Source organism: Cololabis saira, chromosome 23, assembly GCF_033807715.1.
Source record: "Cololabis saira isolate AMF1-May2022 chromosome 23, fColSai1.1, whole genome shotgun sequence".
Taxonomy (NCBI): domain Eukaryota; kingdom Metazoa; phylum Chordata; class Actinopteri; order Beloniformes; family Belonidae; genus Cololabis; species Cololabis saira.
The window spans coordinates 33,016,811-33,029,521 of NC_084609.1; the positions used below are offsets into that span (position 1 = coordinate 33,016,811).

Below are 12,711 nucleotides of genomic sequence, written 5' to 3' on the forward strand. Positions count from 1 at the left end.
ACGACAGTAAGCTACGATAGTAAGCTACAGGTTCAGGCTCGTTTCTTTCCATAAAGTCCAGTTTCTTGTGAATGAAGTGACTGTTTGACGGGGTCTGTGGCCCCGAGTCCTGTTGTGTTATTGTTGTCTTGTTGGATCGCTACAGGGTGGGTGGGGGGACGGGTGATTTAAAGGTTTTTGCTATAGAATTGCGTCCATAATTGTTCGATTTAATTGTATGCATCAACAAAATAATAAAACAGTTGATCACAAACAAAAAAAAAAGAAATATGATTGCTAGACCTGACTGCCCTCCCAATACAACTCAAGGGTCAAATTATGTGACAAATTAAGACATTTAAAGCATCATTTGAATTTTTATTCAAAGGATTTCCATAACATTAAAGCACATGGTAAATTGTTTAAAGTTACAAAAAGAGTTGCATGATATAGTCAGACAGTAACAATGTGGCTCGTTGATCTCAGAGCTCTTCCAAATTAACCCTTAAAGCCCCTCCCCCCCATGAACCCTACCCTCCCTAATCAAAGGAAACAAAGAAAACATAAAAGCAAACACGCTAGCACATGTACAACACAATTCCACCACAAAATGATATAAGAAGACTAGACTTAAAAAAAAAAGCCTCAAATTTCCCAGCTGGTTTGGATGTTCTCCAAAACATTTGGTACCTCACAACTAGAAACTACACTTTCTACAAAACAGGTAGTGATTCTCTTGTGTATGAGGGTTTCTCCAGGTGCTGTTCCACTGACGACCTTCGCCCTGCGGGGGGTCAGAGGTCGTCCCACAAAACCGTCCTCCAGTGGGGCCAAAGTGTTAGGACTCGGGGTAAGGCCTCGTCATGAGAACTGGATCTGCTGCACCGTGGGAATCTGAAACGAGCGTGTTTCCAGTTAGAGACGTGACACGATGACGCTGGTCTGTTTAATACAGGGTTAATCGGGGTGTGAAGGGTGTGAAGGGTGTGAAGGGTGTGCGTTTACATGGGACGTTTAATTCCTCTTTAAGTCAGAATTAAAATAACTCTGATTTAAAATGAGTAAAAATTACCATGTTAACACCTAATTCCGAATGAAAATGGCCATTCCGAAATAAACTTAATTCCGATGTAAGTGATCCTTTTTTATGTCAGAATCGAACCAGCCGGCCCGAAGAAGATATTATTACATAAGCAATGCTGTGGTAGTTTACCCAATGATTAATCTTAGTGGAAGGTTAAGTGTTCAAAAGGTGTTGTTTTTAAAAAGTAGCATTTTCTTTATCTTTGTTGTCAAAAAAACAACAAAAAAAACACCAGTGTTAATTTTTATGTCATTACCAAAACATGTTATTACCGGAATACATTGTCATTACCATCACAATACACTTTTTGACAGAAAAGGTTGCTTTTTTGTTAACTTGGGTTTTACCTCAATCATTGTGGTAATGTTTAATTGTCTAAATTTGCATTTTCTGAAATGCATTGCAATTCAAATATTCTCATTAGTATGCAATATTTCATTGTTGAGACAAGGCAATATATTAAAAAGTTAGAGAGAACATGGTGTTAAAATGTATTTTAAATGTACTTACAAATATTTAGAACATGATTCTTAAAGAGCATGTTTTGTACTTACTGGAATGATTGTGAAAACTTTGCTTGTCAAATCATTTTGTATTAAAATCAGTGTTTTGTTTTTGCGATGGTAATGACATTTTGCTGTGACAACTTTGAAAAAAGCATCATAAAATCAAAATTATCATGAAGTACAGTCAAAGCTACGCTAAGAACTTTGTTCCAAACCAATTGATAAACCTTTTGAAATAGAAAAAACAGAGATTAAATAACTTTTTTTTTTCAAAATTCCAAAAGTCAAAAGTGCCCCGAATTGAAGAATCACCCATAACCGGATGAGAACCGATAAGGAACCAAATCGATAACGGAACCGGAATGGGTAAATTCTTAAGATTTCCCATCCCTGCGGTCAGGTATTGTTTCATGTTATCAAAATGTGTGGTTCCAGTTGCAGTGGGGTTGGTGGGAAACGTGGGGCGACCGCAGGTCGTTGGTGAACCTGCTGTCCAGTGGAGAGTGAATGGATGAATGAGTGTACCTGTTGGTAGGAGGTGGTGTACACCATGACGTTCTGCTGCTGGCCGTCTGCTGTGATGATCCCAGCTGGAAGTGGGTTTGCTGGGAGAGAAAACACAAATCAAAAAACGCATGTGTAAAGAGAAGAAACACAAACGGGGGATACTTTTAATGTCATCACATATCAGACTTGTACACCCAAGCCGGCAGCGTTATAGATCTATGTGTTCCCTAAGTGAGCCATTACGCCTGTATTGGCAGTAGGTACTATGTTCATCATACTTCCATCTTCAAATGGTATGGAGTGGTGAATAGCACCAGAATGATTATTTATCGTGACAAGGTGTGTAACAATCAGTCCAATTGCTAAGTAAGAATATAAATTGCGTGGTGACAGCCGTGCGTAATGCTGCACCATGGATGTACTGGCACTGCTTGAAGATCACGTAAATGGATCAGGATGGAAAGAGCATTCAGGGACCATGAAGACTCCCTGGCCCATGATAATGACTGGCTAATGAGCTGATTGTGATTCCCTAGAGCAGAGTCTTGGATCTCTGTGCTGAACTGGTCCAGTGTTAGACAGACCGACCCGCCGGAATCGCGCCATCCCACATACACATGCTGCCACTCACTTGCTTTCTTTCTGTTAGTGATGCCACTACTGTGACCACCAAATAATGTGGTTTTCCTGCCTCCACCTCATCCACAACATCTCCATCTCAGTCTCCGTGACATTTAGTGGCACGGTGGCTCGACACGTCTCATTCATCCTGACGCGCAGCAGTGCAGCAGTGCAGTACAGCTGTAGGCAGACGCTGCGCATGCTCAGCAGGCTCATTTGTCTCAGAAAATTACAATATTGTGATAAAGTTCTTTATTTTCTGTAATGCAATTAAAAAAACAAAAATGTCATACATTTTGGATTCATTACAAATCAACTGAAATATTGCAAGCCTTTTATTATTTTAATATTGCTGATTATGGTTTACAGTTTAAGATTAAGATTCCCAGAATATTCAATTTTTTTTAGATAGGATATTTGAGTTTTCTTAAGCTGTAAGCCATGATCAGCAATATTAAAATAATAAAAGGCTTGCAATATTTCAGTTGATTTGTAATGAATCCAGAATGTTTGACATTTTTAGGGCCCGAGCACTTTCAGTGCGAAGGCCCTATTGTATCTGTAGGAATTTTTCTTCTGACGAAAAGAGGGCCTTTTTTCCCCCTAAACGTGCCCGAAAAGTCACCAAATTTTGCACGCAAGCCAGGCCTGGCGAAAAATTTGATATTTGATGTTTTGCATTAATGGACGTGGCAAAATGGCTCAACAGCGCCCCCTAGAAAACTTTGTGCCTCAAGCCCCATAATACGGTTTGACGTACATGCACAAAAATCGGTACACACCTGTATCATGTCGCAACTTAAAGAAAAGTCTCTTGGCTCCATGGCCGAAACCTAACAGGAAGTCAGCCATTTTGAACATTCTGAATTAATCGCGTAATTTTGGAGCAATTTATGCCATTCCTTCGACAGTTAATACGGCCTGAACCGTATCGTGCACCCAGGTGTGTTATACATCAAAATGTGCGTCTCCATCCTGTGACTACGCGCATTACTTTTCTCTTTCAAAAGTGTTACCGTGGCAACGCTAGATGCCAAAACGCACGCCCCCCCTTCATCTGATTGGTCCATATTTGATAGTTCCCCAAAAGTCACCAAATTTTGCATGCAAGCCAGGCCTGGTGATAAATTTGATATTTTATGGTTTGCATTAATGGGCGTGGCCTAACGGCTCAACAGCGCCCCCTAGAAAACTTTTCTCTGCCATAACTTTTGAATGGTTTGACATAAAGAGTCGTGGGTGGTTTCATCAGACTCGGTATTGAGCCCTTACCATAATTGGTGAAAATTAGCCCCGGCCTTTCTTCTGATTGGTTGTCCCTATTTTCTGCTATTACTTTTGAATGGTTTGACATAGAGAGTCGTGGGTGGTGTCATCGGACTATGTATTGAGTCCTTGACCTTCATTGGCCTGAATTAGTCCCGTCCCTTCTTCTGATTGGTTGGCCCTATTTTCTGCTATAACTTTTGACTGATTTGACATAGGAAGTCGTGGGTGGTGTCATGTTTGATATGCTTATGGAGGGCGGTGGCCGTCAGTGCGAGGGCCCGTTCATCGCTGCTTGCAGCTTTAATTGTTTTTGTAATTGCATTACAGAAAATCCCAATATTCTAATTTTCTGAGACAGTCCTGTATATGCAAATACATTCATGAACTTGCATTGCCCATTCATGGTAAAAAGTGGGCGTGTAGAGGGTGGGGTATGAGGCGAATTCACCTGTGCAACCTTCCAGCTGGACTGTGATTTATAAAGCGAATATTGCGTGCAGATGTGCGTGCACACGGTTTTATAAATCAGGATTTTTTTGTGCGCACACCATTTTTGGCTTTTGATCGCACGTACACTTTTAGTACGAATCCTACGCACTCTTTTATAAATGAGGTCCCTGCTCTTTAAGGAGAACTTCTGCCTCTACGGTCGTAAACTTCTCTGCTCATCAGAACTAGTTAGACGATTTGTCCAGCTCTTTGCAGGACTCAGCACTGAGTAAGCTGCACTTATGACAAGATGATCACATGATGGCGTCTTTTTAAACTTTCTTGTATAAAGGGACTGTTGGGTTGGGCGAAAAAACAAAAAAAAAACAGCACTAGCATGGCAGCACGTGTGTCCAACTGGACTCAGCAGTCTGAGCAGCTCTGATGCAGCTGGACCTCCTGGGATTTCCTGCTTGTGTTCTCTCAGATGTGAGTCGCTTTGGATAAAAGCGTCTGCTAAATCAGTGTCTCCCCAACCTTTTCTGAACCGCGGACCGGTTTAATGTCTGACAATATTTTCACGGCCCAATCTAAAGGTGTAGCTGAAACTAAATAAAATGACAAGATCAGCATTAAAAACTGTGGTATTTTATAATAATAATAATAATAATAATAATAATAATAATAATTAAAAAAACATAATTTTCGAAAAAATTAAATAAAATAATGGAAATTGTAAATTACTTTTTAATATGAGTATTTCTATAAAATGTGTTTTTATGTTTGTTTTCTCATTAACGTTATTTAAAGCCAGGCTTGCTGCTTTTGCCATGCTTCTATTTTGAAGGCGTCTCGCCGAGACTTTGTAAACATCCGGCGCTTCGGACTTTAACGGTAAAAGTTTAACGGCAGTAGAAAGTGTGTCTGAAAGACTAAACTAGTGTCGGGAATGCTAAAGTGGAGCCTAACTGACACAAAAAGCACCTGCTGATAAGGATTTGTTTTCTTTGCAAATGTTATGCCGTATTTAAGTCCAGCTTGAGTTTGGTTCCCATGGTTACTCATGTATTGTGGTTAACGGTAGCTGAGAGAGAGCAGCTGTGTCGGTCTGTATTTAAGTTAAATTAAACTTATATGAATGTAGAAAGACTAACTCTAGTTTATTTTATTCCTTAATAGCTCTTACGGTGTGTTTGCAGTGTATTTACATCCAAGGAATAAAAACATTGTGAACCATCAGTTTGAGAGTCATCCATCATCAGTTGCTACAGAAATTATTTTTTCTTTCTGTGCGTCCCGGTACCAAATGACCCACGGCCCGGTACCGGGCCGGGGACCGGGGGTTGGAGACCACTGTTAAATGACAGCAGTAGTAGTAGTAGTAAGAGATCCAGCGTTTGACTTACTGAAGCTCTCCTCTGTGAGGTCCTCGCCAAGGCTTTCCCCCACCTGCACCCCTGGAATCCCCTTCTCTCCCTTCATGGCCTGGAGGAAACACACAGCAGCATCAGACAGTGGATCAGCAAACACACACAGATCAGACAGTGGATCAGCAAACACACACAGATCAGACAGTGGATCAGCACAGCCACGGTAAACTATGACGGGCTCAGAGTGGGCCCAGATACACCAGCCCTCACCTCTCTGAACTTCTGCAGGTAGAGCTTCAGTGGATCCACATACATGTCAAAGCCCAGTGTGGACATGGCAAATAAGATATCCTCCCCGTTTATGGTCTTCCTCTTCTCCTGGTGGCATCGCTCACTCGCCTCCGACGTGATGAAACTGATAAACTCGCTCACACACTCCTGCACACACTCTTTTGCATCTTTTGCAATCTGTTGCATGAAAAAAGAAAAGAAAAATCCTTGAAACAGATCTTGAACTTGCTGATGTCACCAGTGATAACATTAGAATAGCCTCTAACGCATCATTCCTTTGACATTTAGGGAAGTTTAATTCCTCTTTAATTCAGAATTAAAATTACATCCTATTTAAAATGAGTAAAAATTACATGTAAATACCTAATTCCGAATGAAAATGGCCATTCTGAATTAAACTTAATTCCGAAGTAAGTGGCTGGTTTATTCAGATTTTAAATCCAAATAGAATAATTCCAGATCATTTATCCACTAATTCCTCTTTAAATTAATTCTGGTCTTTCTTTCTGCTCGTTCCCTCGCCCGTCTGTCTCCATGACGCTTATATAACACGCTGGGCTGGTTTTCCAAATAAAGTTTCAAGATGGCAGCACGCAGTAAACACTGGTCAAGAGCAGAGACCATTTATTTACTAAATAAAAATAATTAAAAGAACAGATGGAAACAGGAAACATCAAAATGGTGAGTTTTTCAAAGTTGTAGCGGCTAAGATAAATGAAGGAGGTTTCGCGGATAGAAACGCCACCCGGGTAAAAAATAAGTGGAAACTGTTGAAGCAAGAGTACAACAAGGCGAAGGCGCACAACAAATAGAAAACAAATCCAAAAAGGATGCTAATAATGTGGTCCTCCATGTTGTTGCTAATCGACTAAGTTTTTCTTCCGGTAGTTTAACTTCCGGTCCCCCCCCTATCCAATCAGAACCTTCCCAACCCCCAGACCTGGAGAGGAATTGGAGAAAGACCATCAAACATGTTTTCCATGTAAACCTCAATTTGGAATTACTATTTCCATGTAAACTCAAAGGAAAATAGTTTAATTCGGAATAATTAATTCTGAATTAAAAAACATCATGTAACCGTGGCCATTGACTTACCAGTTTACAAGTGTTGATACAAGGGTTCAAGGGTTGATCAAATTAATCATAGTGGTTCAAAACTGAAGTGAAATTGCTTCTCCAAACACACATTTGTCAAGACCAAAGGAATCAAGCTGATTATTGCTCCTCCTTCACACACCTTTCCAGTCTGAGGAACGGCGTTCTTCATGATGCGAGCCACGTTGGCGATGGGAAGATATATGTCCTGCTCCCTGAAGTTCTCTTTCACGCTGCCGTCATCGTGATCATTCATGTTTTCATCTCCATCATCTACAAAATACAAGAACAGAGTCAGCTCTTTGTGGCCCACGGTTGAAACAGAAGTGCTGGTACAGGGATGTTTCTTCTCCCTACCATCTTGGGACTGGAGAACGTAGTGGCTGGAAGCCATGTATTCCCCTGTGATGCCCAGCTGGGAGGCGTCGGTGGTGGAGCTGTCTCCGTCCATCTGGAACAACAAACAACACCTCATTTAGACAGGAACCTGCGGGGATACAGGGAACCTTCAGAGTGGGACTGCACCAACCCCCACCCACTGCAGGTATAATGGCACTTTTCCACTAGTACCTACTCAGCTCGACTCTCCTCCACTTGGTTTGGTTCTTTTCCACTAGGGGTCTAACGTGCCGAGTAGATACTTTTCTGTAACTATTCTGCCGAGCTTCTAAGCTGATTAATCAGCTGTATCTGACATCATCACACTACAGACCACCGATTGGTCGGGGGGTTGGAGTCAGACGTCTGAGTGAGGATGGGACATCAGTGCCTGTATCAGAACGTATTTCTGTGGCATAATAAAATGATAATAAAACGAGCAGCTTTTACATTGTAATTCAAATATTTCAGAAAACTGAAACCTGAAGTCATAAATGCTGTTTCTACATACATATACAGGACTGTCTCAGAAAATTTGAATATTGTGATAAAGTTCTTTATTTTCTGAAATGCACTTAAAAAAACAAAAATGTCATACATTCTGGATTCATTACAAATCAACTGAAATATTGCAAGCCTTTTATTATTTTAATATTGCTGATTATGGCTTACAGTTTAAGATTAAGATTCCCAGAATATTCAATTTTTTTGAGATAGGATATTTGAGTTTTCTTGCTTTCCTGCTGTTTTTGTTATTGCATTACAGAAAATCACAATATTGTAATTTTCTGAGACAGTCCTGTGCTCAGCGGCACTCAGGCCGTCCTGGAGATGAGCCACCTAGAAGCTTTTACTGACCTGGGATTTATTCATCTTCACTTATTTTATTATTCTCTCCACCAGGTTATTGCATATTGCACCTACTCATGATTAGATTATTTCCAGATAGTAATAATATTCTTCATAGCTAACATCACAATTTGATGTTTTACAAATATAAATATCAAGCAGCTGTTAACAATCAGAGGAATATAGTTATAGTACAATATAGGTGATTTATAGCTGATTCATGATTTAATAAAGTTCACGTTGCCCATGGCTTAACAATCTAAAGCCGCTTTTGCACTAGTATCGCTTCTCCTCGGTTCTACCCGCCACGGCCCCATTTTGCGCTTTCGCACTAGGGCTGAGACGGGTAGAGCCGCTCCAAGTCGATACTTTTTTCTGTAACCATTTCAGCGAGGTTCTATAGCGGGCTGAGCCGGGACTATTTCTGAGGTCACCACCCTCCTCGCCACCAATTGGTCGGGGGGCGGGGCCGTCATCACCCTCCACGCCTCTGATTGGTCGGGAGCGGGGACGTCAGACGTTTGAATCAGGAAGCGGGAGTCAGAGCGAGAGCGACCCGCGGCTCGCGGCGATTTCATTATAAAGCCGCAAACGTCTGTTTCATGATCCAACTCTGAGGTGCAGATGTTCATAAACCTGGTGACTGACGAGAGAATTAAAAAAGGGATGTAGACGGGCTGTTTTACTCTCAGCCGCTCGCGGCTCCAGCTGATTTCTGATCAGCGCCGAGATGAACAAAGCGGTTGCACAATCGAGTACGTCACAGCAGCTTCACCCCAACCTGCCCGCTTCTCCCCTGGCTGTGCGAAAACACACGGGGACAAACGGGAAGAGCCGCGACGAGCCGCGCGGAGCCGAGCCGGGCTAAGGTGGTACTAATGCAAAAGCGCCATAAGACTACGTTCACACTGCAGTTCCCAAGTGACCCAAATCTGATTTTTTTGCTCATACGTGACTCAGATCTGATTTGTTTATGACAGTGTGAACAGCACAAGTCACATGGAATCTGATCTTTTCAAATCGGATTCAGGTCGCTTCCATATGTGGTTCTAAATCGGATACAGGTCTGATGTTTTGCAATGCGACCTCAGTGTGAACAGCCAGGTCGGACCTTCAGGTCTAAGACCGTGGACCTTCAGGTCTAAGACCGTGGATCGGCAGGTCTTGAACCACCAGGGGCCTCATGTACAAAGACTTGCGTGGATTTCCTACTGAAACATGGCTTACGCTTAAATCCAGAAAACGTCCTACGCACTAATAAATCCAGATGTATGAAACTGTGCGTAGTCATGAATCCAAGCACATTTCCTTTGTACATCCCAATCAACGTGGAATTGAGCGCACATGTAGGAGTACCAGACTCCTCCCTGTCCACGCCACCATTTAAATATGCTAATGTATTTAAATAGACTCTCGAGGGCCGGTTTCCCTGTTTAATTGCACCATGATACAAGGAGCTGTGTCATCAACAGAACTATCCAGACTTTGATGACAAGCTGGTGACGATCATTAATTAGAATCAGGTGTGTTAAAGCAGTGAAACATCTAAAACATGCAGGACACCGGTCCTTCTGGGATTCAGTTTGACCCGTGACGTATATTTTTTTATTTTTATTTTATATTCTTTATTTCATTCAACAAAATAAAATAATTCAATACAAATACAAATGTTCTTAACTTGTGAATGAAAAGCTAGTAGAAAGAAGAAGAATCTTATCTGATCTGCCCCTTTTTCCTAGAAATAACTTCACAAATATCATAAATTAATCATATAATCTGTACATTAATGGAATGAAAATGCTTCCTGTTAACGTACACATATTCATCCAGTGATGGTGCTTTTATAGCCATGTGTGTGCAGTCGATAGCTCCGATTACATTAGGAAAACCAGCTAAATATTCTTTCTCTTCTTACTGCGCCATTTGCGATATCTTCTAACACTGCCAAAGCTGCCATTGTTGTTAACGGTATTTCTGCACCACTTTGCGAATGCTTTTATATCCACTTGTGTAATTGCAGACAGTTGAATGTGTTAATTGTTCATCAGTGTGTCTCTGATGTGCACATCACTCTGAGGGCTAATTGTTTTCACATTATTAACAGTTTCCCAGCATCACCACTAAGTGTCGCCAATGGACCAATAGCTGTGGAAACGTGCGTACGGCAGCCATGAAGTTGGCGTCGGGCACCGCACATTTCCACGGTCATTTCACTCTTGATACATCTGAACGTTTGCGTGGAAAAGGGCGTACGTCATGTTTTTGTGCGTACGCACGCTTTGTACATGAGGCCCCAGGTCTGGCACCGTGGACCCTCAGGTCTGGCACCGTTGCATTTCTCGTGACATCTCGGGTTCCCATCGTACAAATATCCCACATTTGCGTTTTGGACACTTGGCGCAGGTAAATGTTTTCTGAGCCTCAGCTCTCAGAGTTGAAGACTGCTGGTCAGCTTCGGCGCAGAAATCTCGGTTCCGAGCAGCTGGGTCGGTCCATTTGCTCACTAGCAGATCGAGCGGGCAGGCCCGGTTCTACGAGGGTGCATAAACATTGCACCCTCAGTTTGTGTTTGCATGCTCAGTTGAAAAGACGAAAAAAAAAACTGACAAGTGCGCGCACGTTAAGGCTGATTTATGGTTCTGTGTTAAATCAACGCAGAGCCTACGGCGTAGGGTACGCGGCGACGCACCCCTACCCAGTACGCTCTGCGTTGGTGTAACGAGAATCGGCTTGAAATTATGGGAAAATGCATAATTTAGTGTTGAATAAGGTGCCAGGCATGTGCCCCCCCTCTGATCTGAGATGCAGCCCTGGTCATCATGTTCTAGAACCGGCCCTGTGAGCGGGTCTGCCACACATGTAGCAACATTAGCCAACTGTAACCAGGAATCTGGGTGGATCGGTGTGATCAGGTAAAGGCTGCTGCCCGCGGGTCGTTACCTGCCCAGGTAAACCCCGTAAAGGTCCCGGCGGCCCGGGCATGGATCCCTGCATGAATGCATGGTAAACCCCGTACAGGTCCCGGTGTTCTGCCATATTTTGCTGCTTTGCCAAAAAATGCCCTAATGGTTTTCTACCTTTGTAGAGCTACAATCTTACTGTGTTTTACTCCCTAAACCACTTCCTTTCCCCCAAGTGGTGCTTGTCTCTTGCCAGGCCGTCATTGTAAATAAGAATGTGTTCTTAATGACCTGCCTGGTTAAATAAAGGCCAATGACTGAATGAATATCAAATAAAGCGATAGAATTGTTGTTGTTTTCTCTTTATCGTATAATGTTCACAAAGTGTAACGCATTCATGTCATGGCTAAGTGTATTTTGAAGGATCAAATACTCTAAAACTAAAACTACTCTAAAAACAGCCCATATTATCCATTTTACATCGTACAAGAAATGATGCAAACTTAAAAACCAACTCAAAATTCGACTGTGCGCATGCGCAAAACCACAAAGTAGCATTTCTCGGCAGGTAGCAGAAATTGTCAGAACACCGGCGGCCCGGGCAGGAATCCGTGCATGAATGCACGGTAAACCCCGTACATGAATCCGTGGTAAACCCGTGCATTAATGCATGGTAAACCCGACCGGCCCGGGCAGGAATCCGTGCATTAATGCACAGTAAACCCCGTGCCGCCGCCGGCCCGGCCTGCTCTTTGTATTGAGCCGCAGAGCGAGACGCGGCGGGGCCGAAACTGCGCCGCCGTTTCTTTTTTACGTTTGGCTTGATTGTTACTTCCTGATGAGTAAACCCCTCATTCACTCAGACAACAAATAAAAATCAGACAGAGACGGACATTTCCATTCGAGCTAACGAGGCAGCGACTAGCCGCCATTGGCCGGAGCCGGGGACAGACCTGCGGTGCGGCGCTGGTTGGTTCCCTCCCTGAGACGGCGGTTTGGTTGGACGGAAAATGGCTGCGAAGGGACCAGTCCCAGCGCGGCGCCGCGGCTGCAGTACCGCCGCCGCCCGGCAGGGGGGCGTGCTGCGTTCAAGGACCGCTCCCAAACTCCGACATCGGACCACTCAAACGTAGAAGCTTGTGCTGTAATCACACGATAAAGTATTCAGATGATACAGTTGTGGTAGACAATTTGTATTGTGGTATTTCTCTCCCTATATGTAACAATGTGCCCGTGCAAAAGTGAATGATAGCATATGTATCTATGTAGTTCTTCTAAATTTCGGCTATTGGGTGATCAGTGTGAATTGCAGTATTTCCTACATTTATGATAGCATTAGAACGCATCTGTCCAAACATGTGTTTCCTGAAAGTCCGTCTCCGTTAAGGCTTCCGTGGAATTTTAATGCGAATCAGAAGGGTTATTATAGTAAA

General features: G+C 42.8%; 1 protein-coding gene across 2 annotated transcripts; it reads right to left on the reverse strand.

Moving 5' to 3' along the window:
• Positions 1–336: 336 nt before the first annotated feature.
• On the reverse strand, positions 337–12,336 carry nfyba (nuclear transcription factor Y, beta a). 2 transcript variants are annotated; one of them, XM_061714501.1, is made up of 7 exons: positions 12,232–12,336; positions 7,509–7,602; positions 7,294–7,424; positions 6,036–6,233; positions 5,802–5,880; positions 2,095–2,174; positions 337–873 (listed from the first exon to the last, which is right to left on the reverse strand). In XM_061714501.1, exons 2-7 carry the CDS (start codon positions 7,600–7,602, stop codon positions 841–843), a joined length of 615 nt encoding a protein of 204 aa, XP_061570485.1. In that variant the 5' UTR covers positions 12,232–12,336; the 3' UTR covers positions 337–840. The 2 variants fall into 2 exon arrangements, with proteins under 2 accessions (XP_061570485.1, XP_061570484.1); XM_061714500.1 differs by lacking the exon at positions 12,232–12,336 and adding an exon at positions 11,319–11,690.
• Between the last annotated feature and the right edge of the window lie 375 nt (positions 12,337–12,711).